Here is a 17,203-nt window from a genome sequence, read left to right on the forward strand (position 1 = left end):
ATCCACCCACCTCGGCCTCCCATAGTGCTGGGATTACAGGCTTGAGCCACCGCTCCTGGCCTAAAACTTTTTTTTTCCCAAATAATTGTACCTGTTTTCCAGAATCAATACTGAACATCTTTTATTGATAAATTGATTGAGACGTAGTCTCTCTCTGTCACCCAGGCTGGAATGCAGTGGCATGATCTTGGCTCACCGTAACCTCTGCTTCCTAGGTTCAAGAGATTCTCCCTGCCTTAGCCTCCCAAGCGGCTAGGATTACAGGTGCCCACTACCATGCCTGGCTAATTTTTAAAAATATTTGTGGGTAGAGATGGGGTTTTGCTATGTTAGCCAGGCTGGTCTTGACCTCCTGATCTCAGGTGATCTGCCGGCTTCGACTTCCCAAAGTGCTGCGATTACATGCGTGAGCCACTGCACCCAGCTGTGACATCTTTCTTTCAAACTGGGAACATTTTGGGCCTGTGTTTACTGTTTTTTTGTTGTTTTTGCTGTATTGCCCAATCTGGCCCCAAACTCCTGGGCTCAAGCAGTCCTTTCACTTCAGCCTCCTAAATAGCTAGGACTACAGGTGTATGCCACTGCACCTGGCTTGCGTTTATTTATTTATTTATTTATTTTCTAGTCTGTGTCTTAATCTTTCACCTAGGCTGGAGTGTAATGGTGCAAATTTTGGTTCACTGCAGCCTCCGCCTCCTGGGTTTAAGCAGTTCTTCTGCCTCAGCCTCCCAAGTAGCTAGGGCTACAGGTGCCCGCCATCATGCTGGCTATTTTTTGTATTTTTAGTAGAGATTGGGTTTCACCACATTGTCCAGGCTGGTCTTGAACTCCTGACCTCAAGTGATCCACCTGCCTTGGCCTTCCAAAGTGCTGGGATTATAGATGTGAGTCATTGCACTCATCCATACTTTTTTTAAATTGCTATGCATTTTTACTGTTGGTCCCAGATCTGGGGCAGATGAGAGGCTGTGTCTTCAAAGTGGAACCAGTAATTACAGGATCCTTAAGGAATGAGGACATCAGTATACCCACTTGAAAAAATATCAGTGTTTCATCCAGGTTAAATAACAGCGCAGAGATCTTAGATACACTGATGCTAGAGCAGTGGTTCTCAGTGTGAATCGAGGACCCCTTTTAGGGAACCTACAAAGTCCAAACAATTTTTATCAAACAAGATTATTTTCCTTTGTTATTGCATCAACATTTGCATTGTTGGTGTAAAAGCAGTAATAAGTAAAACTGCTGATGCCTTAGTATGAATCAAGCCATTGGCACCAAACTGTTCTAGTAGGCATATTCTTCCCTGTCAGACCATTGCAGTTAAAAAAAAAAAAGCCAGTTTCACTTAAGAATGCCCTTATGGCTTGGTACAGTGGCTCACATCTGTAATCCCAGCACTTTGGGAGGCCAAGGTGGGCGGATCACTTGAGGTTGGGAGTTCTAGATCAGCCTGACCAACATGGAGAAACTTCGTCTCTATTAAAAATATAAAATTAGCCGGGCGTGGTGTGGCACATGCGTATAATCCCAGCTACTCCGGAGGCTGAGGCAGGAGAATCGCGTGAACTGGGAGGCAGAGGTTGTGGTAAGCCAAGATCGCGCCATTGCACTCCAGCCTGGGCAACAAGAGCGACACTCCATCTCAAAAAAAAAAAAAAAAAAAAGGAAGAATGTCTTTATGAAACAGTAAAAATTGTTAAATCATTACCCTTGAACTACGTGTCTTTTTATTCTGTGCGATAAAATGGAAAGTGTGCCTAAAGCATGTTATGTACCAAACTGTAATAGTCTTTTGAGGAAAAGCCATAATGTGTTTGAGTTGTAAGGTGAACTAGCTACTTTTTTTCATAGAACACTATTTTCACTGGACAGAAATCAATAACACTTCAAGGAAAACAATTGAAAGTATTTATTACCAACGATAGACATTCAAGGTTTTGGTCAGACTCAGTGGCTCACACCTGTAATTTCAGCACTGTGGGAGGCTGAGGCAGCTGGATCACTTGAGCTCAGGAATTTGATACAAACCTGGACAACTTGGTGAAACCCTATCTCTCTTTTTTTTTTTTTTTTTTTTGAGACGGAGTTTCGCTCTTGCTCTTGTTACCCAGGCTGGAGTGCAATGGTGCGATCTCGGCTCACTACAACCTCTGCCTCTTGGGTTCAGGCAATTCTCCTGCCTCAGCCTCCTGAGTAGCTGGGATTACAGGCATGCGCCACCATGCCCAGCTAATTTTTTGTATTTTTAATAGAGATGGGGCTTCACCATGTTGACCAGGATGGTCTCGATCTCTTGACCTCATGATCCACCCACCTTGGCCTCCCAAAGTGCTGGGATTACAGGCGTGAGCCACCACGCCCGGCGAAACCCTATCTCTTATTAAAAAAAAAAAAAAATTCAGACCAGGCATGGTGGCTAATGCCTGTAATTCCAGCACTTTGAGAAGCTGAAATGGGTAGATTACCTGAGGTCAGCAGTTATAGAGACCAGCCTGACTAACATTTTGAAACCTTGCCTCTACAAGGCTGGGCATGGTGGCACATGCCTGTAATCCCAGCTACTTGGGAGGCTGAGACAGGAGAGTCCACTTGAACCCAGGAGACGGAGGTTATGGTGAGCCCAGATCTCGCCATTGCACTCCAGCTTGGGTAATAAGAGCAAAATTCCAGCTTAAAAAAAAAAAATTCAAGCTTTCAAGCAAAAATTAGAATTTGGAAAACTTATATCTACCACAGTAGGCTCGACAGCTTTTCAGTACTTAGACCATTGTGACAAGATCGATGGTGATATTAATAATTGATTTTTAATACAATGAAATGTGTTAACATTTGGATGATCTGTGTACAACCTCAGTGAACCAGTATTTTCCAAATGACCGATGTATGACATTACAAAATCAAGCATGAGTAAAAGCTCAACTCAAAATACATGATAGATAAATAGATTATAATGTAACAGATTGTAAAAACTTCAATAATATGGTTTCAGATTACACAATAAAAATAACCTTTAGGAAATGACCACTTGTCAAGTTTTAGTGTGAAATAACAAGTATCTGAAAAGGGCTGGGTGCTGTGGCTCATGCCTGTAATCCCAGCATTTTGGGAGGCCAAGGCGGGCAAATCACTTGAGATCAGAAGTTTGAGACCATTCTGGTCAACATGGTGACACCTTGTGTCTACTAAAAATACAAAAATTAGCTGGGATTGGTGGCAGGCACCAATAATCTCAGCTACTCAGGAGACTGAGGCAGAGAATTGAGCCTGGGTGACAGGGTGAGACTCTGTCTAAAAAAAAAAAAACTTTCTGAAAAGGCTGCTAAAATATTCTCCTCCCTTTTTCAACTACATATTTTTTAAGAAAAATGTCTGAAAAGGCTGTGAAAATACTCTCCTTCCTTTTTTCAACTACATACTTTTTCTTTTTTTTTTTTTGAGACAAATTTTTGCACTGTCGCCCAGGCTAGAGTGCAGTGATGTGACCTCGGCTCCCTGCAACCTCCTCTTCCTGGGTTCAAGAGATTCTCTTGTCTCAGTCTCCTGAGTAGCTGGGATTACAGGCACATGCTACCACACCTGGCTAATTTTTCTAGTTTTGGTAGAGATGGGCTTTCATCATGTTGGCCAGGCTGGTCTCGAACTGACCTCAAGTGATCCATACACCTGTGGCCTCCCAAAGTGCTGAGATTACAGGCATGAGTCACTACTCCAGACCTGGAGGCCAAATTTTCTTATAGGCTTAAATAGAACCAAGCTATTGCAACAATTTGAATATAGTAGGAGTTATTTAAGTCAGACGTTAATAAAGAGATTTGTGAAAATATAAGATAGTGTTGCATTTCTTACCAACTTTTTTGATGTATCCAGAATTGCAAGTTTTTTGACTGCCTATGTTATGCTTATATTCTTAAAAAATAAGCTTAAGATGCAAGTTTTTTGACTGCCTATGTTATGCTTATATTCTTAAAAAATAAGCTTAAGAGCCAGGCATGGTGGCACATGCTTGGAGTCCCAGCTACTAGAGAGGCGGAGGCAAGAGGATCACTTGAGCCCAGGAGTTGAATCTAGCCTGGGCAACATAGCAACACCCTGTCTCTTATAAAAAAAAAAAATGTTTTTATTGACTGATAAGCCTAGGGGAAAAAATAGTTTACAAAAAATTATTTAGCCAAGTTGATAGGTGGCCATGTGCTTATGTTTTGTATCCCTGGTACAGTAAGCTATGAAAAGAATAATAGAAGTGACTACTACTCTCTCTGGAATTGGCAATGCTTGGCCATACATTTTTTAACAGTTACAAACAACTCCATGTTTTTAAACAGAATAGAATTCTTTCTAAAAGCAGAGCTATCTCTAAAAGAAATATTAGAAATGTTTTTAAATCCCTAGAGCTAGGTTAAACAGCTAAATTTAAAACATACTTAAATGTCATGTGGTGAAATATCTTCTCTGTCCTCTGAGGTCGTTGGTATTATAGAAATCCCGAGTCTACTTCAAGGTTGTTCAAATTCTAGGTTTCCTTAAGAGTTTCTTTAGGAAGTAGGTTGGTGTTAGGCCAGGCCCGGTGACTCATGCCTGTAATCCCAGCTACTCTGGAGGCTGAGGCAGCATGAGAATTGCTTGAATCTGGGAGGCAGAGGCTCCAGTGAGCCAAGATTGCATCATTGCACCACAGCCTGGGTGATAGAACGAGATTCTGTCTCAACAACAAAAAAAGAAGTAGGTTGGTCTTTATATTGAAAATAGGAATAGAAAACAAATTAGCTGTACTTTTTAGGATGTGGGTTGAAAATAGATTAATTTTTTTACTCTTTCTAGCTGGAATGGCTTTACTTGTATAATATTTGGAAAATACTATTTTGCATTAAAATCAAACTTACAGGATTGACTCTTGAATTCTAGACTAACTTTGAATAATTGGACCTGCAGATTGACTATCCACCATTTGAAAAAAATTTTTACAATGAGCATGAAGAGATAACCAACCTCACTCCACAGCAGTTAATAGATCTCCGCCATAAGCTCAATCTTCGGGTAAGAAATCATTAAGCTCAATATTCTTCTATTAATGTTAATTAGTGTAGATTGAGTATTATTGGTTAAACTAATAACCTTGAGTTTCTTTTCTAATGGTCTCTGAACCGTCATTGCCAGAGTAATTATTATATCCCCTGTGTTCATGTCACTTAGTTGGATTTTTTAGTCTTCTAGATGTGTTCATGTCTCTTAGTTTGATTGTTTTAGTCTTCTGATGCTGTTTGAGGATAGGATCATTTTCTTCTTTCATTTGTCAATCAGTTTTCTATGTTCTGTGCTGGATGGGCTAGTGATGAAGGGTGGGAGTCCCTATCTAAAGGAAGAGGAAACAAGATTAATAGATGTTAACATATGATATCTTAGAATATTTTGAAATTAAGATAAACTTGTCTATCAAATTATAGGTAGTATGCTTTATTTTAAAAATTAGAATAAATTAATACCTTTTGAAAATATGCATGTACTAATTTAAGAATGGTTTAAATTGCCCACCAAAAAGTTTTGGGCTGCACATTGGCCACATTGGTTTAAGGTGCTGATAGATTTTAAATGAAACACACAGAAAAAATATGCTATGCTATCTACTCTAGTATAGACACCTTTTTTACCTCTGTGCTACACAATGTTTGAACTCCTATTTTCCAGGAGGAGTATCTGTATGTGTGTATGTGTACACTTGTCTGTTTTCCAAGAGGTTACTCTACCTTCCCAGTGCCTCAGGAAAATTTTTAAGTAAAATCCATGAAATCCTGACAGGAAATACTAGCATCACCAGAAAATCATCAAAGGTTACCACTGTTGGGGACAAAATGGAAGTTATAAGCTCCATTCTTCACCTGGGTACAGTTTCAACAGTGCTTCACAGTGGCTGGGCCATCAGTAAGTGAGACGTAATTCATCAGGCATAGCTGAAAATGGAGGTGGCAGATTATATCTTTGTAGACGGTATATGTAGATTTGTCTTATTTGGAGCCCACTTGGAATTGTCAAGAATAAGATATGTTTTTTTTTCTTCTTTTTTAAAGATGGGGTTTCACCATGATGGCCAGGCTGGTTTTGAACTCCTGACCTCAGGTGATCCACCCACCTTAGCCTCCCAAAGTGCTAGGATTACAGTCATGAGCCACCGTGCCCGGCTGATATGTTTTCTTTTTCTACCGTCTGGTTAATACTTATGCAAAATGGCAAAAGAAAGAACATTAATGACTTCCCAATTCATTGAACAATGTTTTTTCTTTTTTCCTTATTATTTGTTATGAGAAAATTTTGATTTAAGAGATTTTTAATCATTTAAAATTGTATGACAATTATCTTGGGAATATGTATAGTGGAGTTTTTAATATGAGGTTTATATTTGTTACCATTTGAGGTTTTGCCTTTTCATTGTATGATTTTGGCTTATAGACTTGTATTTTCACTTCATACTCCAACTAAAATGCTAGATCCAGGTAAGTATTGTTGAGCTTCAGATGCTGTTAATGTTGAAGTACAAGTCACTCTGGGGAGTTGTCTTTATCTCTAGGTCTCTGGTGCTGCACCTCCTAGACCAGGAAGTAGCTTTGCTCATTTTGGGTTTGACGAACAACTTATGCACCAGATTCGGAAATCTGAATACACACAGCCCACTCCAATACAGTGCCAGGTAAGTACAGCATAATAAAAGGAAAATACAGTACGATAATCTTTCATGACTGTATTAGTTTAAAAACAAATCACAGCAGTAAAACAGTGTTTCGTGTAGAACAGTATTGATAAGGATAGAGGTATTTATCACTCTAAGAAGTCACTAAATGGCTGATGAATATTCTTTGGTATCTGATACAAATCTTGAAAATATGATATGAAGAAAATAATTTATTAGGCCTAAACGTAACCAAAAAGGTTTGTATATGGACGTATTTAGCACTGTCAGTGACTAGAATTCCTCTGTCTGTGACCTGAAAATTCTCATTCATTACTGAAAGTTTTAGCTTCTTTTTCCCATTATGGGATTTATTAATTCTTATGCGGGAAATTCTCATTTTCTCTCTATGAATGAGATAGTCTGTACCTTCTCAAGGGGGGGAGGTTTAAAACATTTTAGCAACCCTTCATTATAAATTGTGATTTTTTTCTGTGTGTGTGGTTTTTTTGTGTGGGGTTGGCGGGGAGATGGAGCCTTGATCTGTCACCCAGGCTGGTACAGTGGCACAGTTTTCGCTCACTGCCCCCTCCCTCCCAGGTTCAAGCAGTTCTCCTGCCTCAGCCTCCCAAGTAGATGGGATTACAGGCTCACACCACCATGCCTGGCTAATTTTTTGTATTTTAGTAGAAATGGAGTTTCACCGTGTTGCCCAGGCTAGTCTCAAGCTCCTGAGCTCAGGCAGTCTGCCTATCTTGGCCTCCCAAAGTTCTGGGATTACAAGTGTGAGTCGCCTATATTTTAAGCAAAACAGTGTTGTTTTTATTCTGTAAATGATGGCTGACATCCGCATAACAAAAACGATGTCATTTTCTCTAAATCAAGAAGTTCATGAGAATGTCAGATACTGATATTTCTATTTCAAAACCAGTATGCATAGCCAAGAATATGTTCCATTGCAAATAAATATCATTAGTAGTCATTTATCCTTCCCCAAGATTTGCTTCAGTACATCTTTAGAATTGAAATTTTAGAGTGGTTATATTTTCCTTTTTCTCCAGGGTGTGCCTGTGGCATTAAGTGGTAGAGACATGATTGGTATTGCCAAAACAGGTAGTGGGAAAACTGCAGCCTTTATTTGGCCCATGTTGATTCATATAATGGACCAGAAGGAGTTGGAACCAGGTGATGGACCAATTGCAGTGATTGTGTGTCCTACCAGGGAGCTTTGCCAGCAGGTATGTGCTTTCAATAGAATGCCTTCTTCCATATGTGGACTAGCTAGGGACCAGCCAGTTAAGTGAGGTAGAATGACCAGGAAATTTTTTTTTTTTAATTGTGATAACATACACACAAAATTGATTATCTTAATCATTTTTAATGTACAGTTCAGTGGCATTAAGTATATTCACTCAGTGTTGTGCTGCCAGGAAACTTTTGGAAAATATTTTGTATTAAATATTTTCTGTATAACCAAATATGTACTTTCCCCTAAAAACTACTGTTTTATTTATTTATTTATTTATTTTTTGAGACAGAGTTTCACTCTTTTGCCCAGGCTGGAGTGCAGTAGTGTGATCTCAGCTCACTGCAACCCCCACGTTCAAGCAATTCTCCTGCCTCAGCCTCCTGAGTAGCTGGGATTATGGGTGCACATTACCACAGCCAGCTAATTTTTATATTTTTAGTAGAGATGCAGTTTTACCATGTTGACCAGGCTGGTCTTGAACTCCTGACCTCAAGTGATCTGCCCGCCTCCGCCTCACAAAGTGCTGGGGTTACAGGTGTGAGCCACTGTGCCTGGCCAAAACTACTGTTTGTTTTAATTTTTTTATTTTTGGAGACAGAGTCTTGCTCTGTTGCCCAGGCTGGAGTCTCACTTTGTTGCCCAGGTGCGATCTCAGCCCACTGCAACCTCCAGCCCCCAGGTTCAAGTGATTCTCCTGCCTCAGCCTCTGGAGTAGCTGGGATTACAGGCCCCTGCCACCACACCTGGCTAATATTTGTATTTTTAGTAAAGATAGGGTTTCATCATGTTGGCCAGGCTGGTCTCTAACTCCTGATCTCAAGTGATCTGCCTGCCTTGGCCTCCCAGAGTGCTTGTATTACAAGTGAGCCACCACGCCTGACCAAAACTGTTGTTTTTAAGAGGAAAAATCTATTGTGATATGGAGGCTGTATTATAAGCTGACAGTTTTTCTGTAGTGTGAATTTATTTGTCTTGGTAGAAAAGAAATGACAGGATCAGGAAGAGAAGGGGTAAAATGAGTAAGGTAAGATTTTAGATAATCTGTTGAGATGCGATAATGGTATTTTATTTATTTATACCTTTATGAATAAAATCATGATTTTAAAGCATGACCTCACATTCTGTTTTTCAGAACTTCATTTGGGTTGTAATAGATGTATTTGTTAGTGTCACAGTTTGTTAATATATTATTAACAACTTTGTAGATCCATGCAGAGTGTAAGCGGTTTGGAAAAGCATATAATCTTCGATCGGTGGCCGTGTATGGAGGAGGGAGCATGTGGGAGCAGGCCAAGGCCCTTCAGGAAGGGGCAGAGATTGTCGTGTGTACCCCAGTGAGTATACCTTGTGTTTAAATGCCTTCTCAGCCTTGGTATGGAAAACATGGTTAGTTTTGCAGGGAATTTCCCCTAAAATGTGGTAAAGCAGAGTTGAGAATATCCTGAAGAATGGCAGCCTGTGGTTTTCACTTTGGTGGCTAAATTAGCAGTCCATTAAGAGTCTCTGTGACATACAGGCTAGTAGCTACAAATTCCCTCTATGTCAAATAGTTTTACGTATGCTCTCCACAAAATGATTACCAAGTTCATCAAGAATCAGAAAGATTTATATGGTCAGAACAGCCTAGAAGAGTATAGTTTAAACATTAAAACCTGTCAATATCCTTTAAATCAGGTCATTTTAGAATGTCTCAAAAAATGTTTCTGGCCACTTTCCCACAGAATTTAAATCACAAAGTAAAGGAAGAAGCCAATTGAGGTTTCAATATTTCTATTCTTTTGAGCTAAGTAGTGCATAATGTGGCTGTTGACCAGTATCTTACAGTCTGAAACTAGAGAATTAGCACTTTTGCTAGGAGTGCAACTGCTTGGAAGGTCCCTGTGAATGCCTATAATTATACTTACTATTCATTTTGTGGATCTCCTAGGGTCGACTGATTGATCATGTGAAAAAGAAAGCTACCAATCTTCAAAGAGTCTCTTACCTTGTGTTTGATGAAGCAGATCGAATGTTTGACATGGGATTTGGTATGCCTTGAATACCAGTTTCTTCTGTCTCCATCCTCATAATACTAGTTTTTTTTCCATGTCTTTCTAGACTTTTTTTTCAGCATGAGAGAAGCTAAAAATATTCCTGGATAGGGTTAGACTGTAGAAGTGTAATAGCTAAGATGAACATTTTTAGGAAAAGTATGTTAGGTGTTATTGGGTTGAGAACATACTGGAAAAGTATGTTAGGTTATATTGGGTTGAGAAAATTCAAAGTGTCTTTGTATATAAGGGGAATATTTTCTCTGTCTTTATTCATATGTCTTTGATCATAGAGGTTAAGTTCTGTGTTCTTGGGTAGGTGAATGTCACATCATTCAAGGCCCTTTGTTTTCCTATCGTCATAGCTATCTTTAATGATTGGAACAGTACTAGACCTACCCCAGTTGGATGGAGGGAAAAATTTTTCAGTTTCATGCTGAATAATATGTCTAGGAGTTTCTTTTTTCTTTTTTGAGATGGGGTCTCACCCAGGCTGGAGTGCAGTGGCAAAATATTGGCTTAACCGCAGCCTCCACCTTCCAGGTTCAAGTGATTCTCCTCTGCCACTTGAGTAGCTGGGATTACAGGAGCCCACCCCACGCTCAGTTAATTTTTTGGTGTTTTTAGTAGAGATAGCCACGTTGGCCAGGCTGTTCTCAAACTCCTGACCTCAAGTGATTCGCCCGCCTCAGCCTCTCAAAGTACTAGGATTACAGGCATGAGCCACCGTGCCTGGCCTGCAGTTTCTAATTTTCCTTAATTCTTATAATTTCTTGTGTAGACTTAAAACAGCTTTTTTCAGGCTTCCCAAACTGTATTTCAGGTTATAATAACTGTTCTGCTTCTTCCAGAGTACCAGGTTCGATCCATAGCAAGTCATGTTCGTCCTGACAGACAGAGTATGTATGAAGCACCTTTGTTAAACCAAATTTGTACTTAAAAAGGACTTTTATAAGCACTCAGTTATGGAAGTAAAATTATCATGTGTGTATTGGTGAGAATCATAATGAGGGAGGTAATGAGTATCTGAGCTGGACAGGATCTTAGAGAGCACTAGATATAACTTGTTCCTTTGATTTTTTTTTGAGATGGGGGTTTCACTTTTCTTGTCCAGGCTAGAGTGCAATGGTGTGATCTTGGCTCATGGCAACCTCCATCTTTCAGGTTCAAGCTATTCTGCCTCAGTAGCTACTTGTAATCCCTCCCGAGTACCTGGGATTATGGGCATTTGCCACCATGCCCAGCTAAATTTTGTATTTTTAGTAGAGACGGGGTTTCTCCATGTTGGTCAGGCTGGTCTCGAACTTCTGACTTCGGGTGATCTGCCCATCTTGGCCTCCCAAAGTGCCGGCATTATAGGCATGAGCCACCGTGCCTGGCCACTTGTTCCTCTTTATAGATGATAAAACCAAGGCTCAGAAATTAAATGAGTTGCCCTAAATTATACAGTTTTATCAATGGGTAGAAGCAGTGTACAGTACAGATCTGCTGATTTGAAATCAGAAGTCTTTTTCTGAACCATACCGACAACTTCTCTTAACTAAAAATGTAATAAAAATAGAATAAGACCAAATCTGTCTCTAGTAAATCAATTTTTTTTTTGGGAGATGGAGTCTCACTCTCTCGCCAGGCTGGAGTGCAGTGGGGTCATCACGGCTCACTGCTACCTCTGCCTGCTGGGTTCAAGTGATTATCCTGCCTCAGCCTCCTGAGTAGCTGGGACTACAGACAAGTGCCACCATACCCAGCTAATTTTTGTTTAGTAGAGATGGGGTTTCACCGTGTTGGCCAGGATGGGGTGAGCTTATGTTTAAAAAAAAAATGCATGATCCTGAATGCCAAAGAAACGTAATGGATATTCATAAAGATACCATATTGTTTCTCACCTTTTAGCTCTCCTATTCAGTGCAACTTTTCGGAAAAAGATTGAAAAGTTGGCCAGAGACATCCTGATCGACCCTATTCGAGTGGTGCAGGGGGATATTGGAGAGGTAACCCTAACTAAGCAGGGCTTGATGGGACCTTAATGAGTATATTTCTCATATTATGGAACACAGAATTAATTTCTCACTATTGAGATAAAAAAAAGATGTTATGTTTATAGATGAGACAGCATGTTTGACATTTGCTATTTTGTAAGTTGTGAGGATAGATGAAACATGACTGGCAAAATGTTGGCAATCATTGATGCTAGGTGATGGGTACGAGTTGATTTTGTTCATTTTGCTTTTATTTTTATTTGTTTGAATGTCTTAAAACTTTATAATTGTTTTTTTAAAAAAGGCTTCAAAACAAAAAGATGTGCCTAGAAGCATACTACTGTGTGTTAGGTTGGAACTGAAGTTTTAGTTATTATGGGAGGAGGCCTACACAGGGGGGACAGGGTGACCTGAAAGGCCTGGCAAAAATCAGATTTCATTTCTTACCTGGACATATGCCCTATGTGGAAAATTTCTCTGAATTGGGACTTGGAATTCAGTTATGGTTGCTTAGAGAATCCTTCAGCTGCTTGGCATGATTATTGTTAAGGAAAGCTCTGCAAAGTAGTGGGCTGTACAAATTAGGTATATATCCTAGGTGGAGAGCAAGGTAAGATTGGAAAGGAGAGGTGAGTTTGAGCTGCGCTTGACTTGCCGAAGGAACGCCCAAGGAGAACTGGGATGGTTCTAGATCTTCTTGCTGCAGGTAGAAGATAGAATGTCTAGCCTTGTTGAGGTGGTGGCCTGTGGCTCCAATGTCACAATCATCTATTTCATTTCTTCCTTCTTAGGCAAATGAAGATGTGACACAGATTGTGGAGATTCTCCATTCTGGACCTAGTAAATGGAACTGGCTTACCCGGCGTCTGGTGGAGTTTACCTCTTCAGGGAGTGTCCTCCTCTTTGTTACTAAGAAGGCCAATGCTGAAGAGCTAGCCAATAACCTTAAACAGGAGGGTCATAATCTTGGGCTGCTCCATGGGGACATGGATCAGAGTGAGAGAAATAAGGTCATTTCAGACTTTAAGAAAAAGGACATCCCAGTCCTGGTGGCCACAGATGTTGCAGGTAGAGTATGAATTTCTCAGCAACCTTAAGTTCCTAGGCTATAAGGGTACTCTGTCTTATTATATAAGACCTGTAATGTCTGAGCAGTCTGATGGAAAGACTAATTGGCCTGACTGACCACCCCCACCCCTAATCCCCAAGGAAGCAGCAGTTCAGCACAGGGATCACAGTCTGGAGCTCTGGATGCCACTTTTTGCTTAGTGTTTCTCTCTGACCAAAGAATCCCTGCAGCTAGAAGTCACTTGGGGAAAAAAGGCAATGAATGCCCTATTGTATGTCTGAATATAGTAGATATCTTACATTGATATCTACTATCTACTGCTTAGTTGGGCATACTTCACTCAGGATGAGAAGAGTTTTTGGAATATGATTTCTGACTTTGTACTGCCAAGTTTTAATAACTACCCTTAAACATTGGTAATTTTTCACAGAAAGGAGAGAGAACTCAGCTTCAAGACACATTTTAAAAATACATTCCCAGTGCAAGAGAAGAGGGCATGCCAGATTATTGATGCAAAAGTCCCTTACACTAGAAGGCCTAGCATCATAGAATCTGTGGTGGTGACATTTGTTGTTGAGTGGTGACTTAACATGCCTGTATATCAGCTCACCAAACTCCCCATGCACTTTGCCTAGATAAGGGAAATGTGACTTCTTAGAGCACTAGCATTTCTGTTTACTTTTATCTTTTGACTACAGATGAAGAATAAAAGAATTCAGTTGCTTTTTATTTCAGCCCGTGGTCTGGACATTCCTTCAATTAAGACTGTCATTAACTATGATGTGGCACGAGACATTGATACCCACACTCACAGGATTGGCCGCACAGGAAGAGCGGGTGAGAAAGGTGTGGCCTATACCCTACTCACTCCCAAGGACAGCAATTTTGCTGGTGACCTGGTCCGGAACTTGGAAGGTGCCAATCAACATGTTTCCAAGGAACTCTTAGATCTGGCAATGCAGGTGAGGAGCTGGGTTCACTTTAGATTGCTCCTGGTTTAACCAAAACATTTTAGCAGTCCTGGAGCACATAACATAAAAACTTGACAAGAAAGTTGGCTGGCAGGGAGGATGTGGGATTTATGAGGTACAGATAGGAATTGTGAGATATTAAAATTCATCTGGTGTTAGCACTCTTTCAACAACATCTGTGTTGTTGAAAAGCTCTTCCTTCCTTTGTGCTGAAATCTCTCTCTTTAATTTCTACCCATAGCACATTAGGAGTAAATTTAATCTGAAAGATGGTTACTATTCTCTCTACTGCTCTTCCCTCACAAAGCTTTTCTTTTGGTGAGGGAGGGGAATGTGTAGTGTCTTTAAAGCAATAGATATATAGTACCTCTTAACTATTCTTTGCAGCCTGAGATCTCAGACCTCTGACCACACTGGTTGCCTTCTTCCAGGTGTGCTTCAGTCTAAAGCTGAGTGAGGCATTCTAGCAAATCAAACTTAGAGTCATCTGAATCCATGCTGTCCCTAAATTACAAATGTGTTCAAAACACTGAGAGCAGAAACTGTTCAAGAGTTTGTCAAATGCCTAGGCCAGCTCACACAACTGGTACATCACAGCTGCAACGTGGCAGTGTCTGAGTTTCTGGTCCTAGGAGTAACGGACCTGCGCTGCAAGAGAGAGAATAGAATGTTTCCTCCCCTGCTCCTGAGCACAGAGTGTCAGTCCTAAATAACCTTTTAAATGAGACACATTTTACATTTTGTCTTTGGCATTTTCTTCTATCTCTTTTTGTGCCTCAGCCTTTCTGTGCTCAGGACTTTGCCCAGCCAGGCCTGCTGCCCTACCTCTCAAGTACTTTATTTTGCTGGTAATATGTGATTGTGGGATAAAGCTTTAACCTCCCCAGAGATGTTTACTTTTTTCTTTTTTTTTGAGATGGAGTCTCACTCTCACCCAGGCTGTAGTGCAGTGGCGCAGTCTCAGCTTCCTACAACCTCTGACTCCCCAGTTCAAGCAGTTCTCCCACCTCAGCCTCCCAGGTAGCTGGGATTACAGGCATGTGCCACCACGCCTGGCTAATTTTTGTAGTTTTAGTAGGGACAGGGTTTCACCATGTTGGTCAGGTTGGTGTTGACTCCTGGCCTCAAGTGATCCATCCACCTTGGCCTCCCAAAGTGGTGGGATTACAGACGTGAGCCACCGCCCTGCATTCTTAAGAGAATATGAATAAATATGGTGAGTAGTATTCTGGCATTCGTCAAGTTTTGCGGGTAAATAAAATTTTCAGTTGTGTGGCTACTATCCTTTCCAGGAGTCTGTTCCTATAGTTAATTCTGATAAGCCTCACTTCACATAGCATTTTTCCTTTGCTTCTGAACATACCAGTTCTTTAAGCTACAAATGTTTATGTCCAATAGTATGGATAGGTGGTTTGAGAAATGAAAAGTAACTCCATTTTCTTCAAGGAAGTTATAGTAGCCAAAGTGACTCTTCCGCGTTTGAAACTTATCTGAACAACTTCCTTTCCAGGAGACCCTGAGGTAGGGAGCACTATAGGAAGCCTTAGATAAAGATCTCAGCTGCTTTTCAAATTTGGTGGATTATGTTACCAAAGAGAAGCCAATCTGTGGTTCCTGTGAACAGTTCCTCCCTTAGTGTAAATGTGCAGGCTGAAAATTAAGCAAAAAGTTCTCCCTTCCCACCTAATTTCTTTGCCCTTGTCCTCTTCCTTTGGTCATTTCTCCCTCCCTGACTTAACCTTGAATTTTGTTCAATGCAGAATGCCTGGTTTCGGAAATCTCGCTTCAAAGGAGGGAAAGGAAAAAAGCTGAACATTGGTGGAGGAGGCCTAGGTTATAGGGAGCGGCCTGGCCTGGGCTCTGAGAACATGGTGAGTCCAGACTATAGTAGTACCTTTAGGGTTGGCCCATGTCCTGAATGTCATTAGGAATATTCTCATCTACCCAAGAGTGAGTTCAAAACCGTGTCTAGAAGGAAATTTGTATTTAATCTGATTTGAGTCAATGGAGCTTTAACTTTCTATTGAGGAAGCATTTTTTGTGTACTTGGCTGACGAGGCTTGCTCAGGAAATTATTCTAGATTAGAGTGATCTCACATTGTGGTCCCTAGACCAGCAGCACATACAAATTCATCCCCAACCCCAGACCTTGCAAATCGGAAACTCTGGAGGTGGGGCCCAGCGGTCTGCTTTTACAAGCCCTTCAACCCTGGCCTAAAGCCTGCTGCTGGGGAAATATTGCCATAGGGTCAATGTAAAGTTTAGCCATATCTTGTCAGTAAACTCAGGCATGGGTCAGGAATTTCCTAGTTGGGAGCTAGTTTTTCTCACAATCCATAACATAAGTACCCTTTGGGTAGCCTTTCTTAACTACCTGTTTTCTGTCACTTTGACTTCTAAGCCAGGGAAGAAAGCTGCCAGTATGCTTTTCTGGAGCATTATAGTTAAAGCTTGGCATCTTTGATTCCCACATTATAGTAATAATAATGATTATGCATAATAGCTAATGTTTATTGAGCATTTTTTACGTGCCAAGACCATTCCAATCAATCCGATATTTTAGCTCAGTTAATCTTCACAACAACCAAATGGAAGTTAGTACAGGTAACAACACTGAGGCACCTAAGGTTACACTGGCAAGTGTTGAAGCTGAAATTCAGTCCCTCCATGGTCTTGATTCAGGGCCTGAGCAGTCATACAATATGCTATACAGGTGGCCTTTTTATCTTTAACGTAATTTTTGCATAATTGGATGTGTGTATGTAATTAATACATGGTCAACTTTGGGCATAATCTGATTGCATATCTGATTAACAGCATTAATTCTTAGAATTTCTGGGTTGAGGACATAAACATTTTTAAATGATTGTCACTGTGTCTTTTTTTCAGAAAGCATAAGTAGCTTTCTAAAAGTACCCAGTTTCATTGTAGCTCCTGCTTCAAGGTTTTCATTATAATGAGGCCCCATCTATGACAGTGAGCTCTTTCCTGCTTATTTGTCCATCCTCATAGATATGCTTATCTTTTTAGGACCGAGGAAATAACAATGTAATGAGCAATTATGAGGCCTACAAGCCTTCCACAGGAGCTATGGGAGATCGACTAACAGCAATGAAAGCAGCTTTCCAGGTCTGAAATAAGCATTTCATTAAACGCGCTTTCAGTAGTAACTTTTGGGCAGTGACAAAAGGGCCTAGTTTTCCTGGTTGTAGCTGGGTTTGTAGGCTTGTTGCTAGATTTAGGGTCT

At 40.5% G+C, this 17,203-nt stretch overlaps 1 protein-coding gene across 7 annotated transcripts in view; it reads left to right on the top strand.

The window, feature by feature from the left end:
* Nucleotides 1-17,203, top strand: part of DDX42 (DEAD-box helicase 42) — a 45,666-nt gene that overhangs the window by 26,250 nt on the left and 2,213 nt on the right. For all 7 annotated transcript variants that reach the window (XM_008996896.4, XM_078373502.1, XM_078373500.1 and 4 more), the window contains 11 exons: nucleotides 4,930-5,034; nucleotides 6,560-6,679; nucleotides 7,720-7,896; nucleotides 9,113-9,241; nucleotides 9,835-9,934; nucleotides 10,789-10,836; nucleotides 11,831-11,928; nucleotides 12,708-12,984; nucleotides 13,721-13,947; nucleotides 15,717-15,827; nucleotides 16,987-17,085. In XM_008996896.4, the coding sequence (XP_008995144.1) occupies nucleotides 4,930-5,034; nucleotides 6,560-6,679; nucleotides 7,720-7,896; nucleotides 9,113-9,241; nucleotides 9,835-9,934; nucleotides 10,789-10,836; nucleotides 11,831-11,928; nucleotides 12,708-12,984; nucleotides 13,721-13,947; nucleotides 15,717-15,827; nucleotides 16,987-17,085 (1,491 nt within the window). The remainder of the gene's footprint in view (nucleotides 1-4,929; nucleotides 5,035-6,559; nucleotides 6,680-7,719; nucleotides 7,897-9,112; nucleotides 9,242-9,834; nucleotides 9,935-10,788; nucleotides 10,837-11,830; nucleotides 11,929-12,707; nucleotides 12,985-13,720; nucleotides 13,948-15,716; nucleotides 15,828-16,986; nucleotides 17,086-17,203) is intronic.

The sequence above is a fragment of the Callithrix jacchus genome, chromosome 5, assembly GCF_049354715.1.
Source record: "Callithrix jacchus isolate 240 chromosome 5, calJac240_pri, whole genome shotgun sequence".
NCBI classification, from domain to species: Eukaryota; Metazoa; Chordata; class Mammalia; order Primates; family Cebidae; genus Callithrix; species Callithrix jacchus.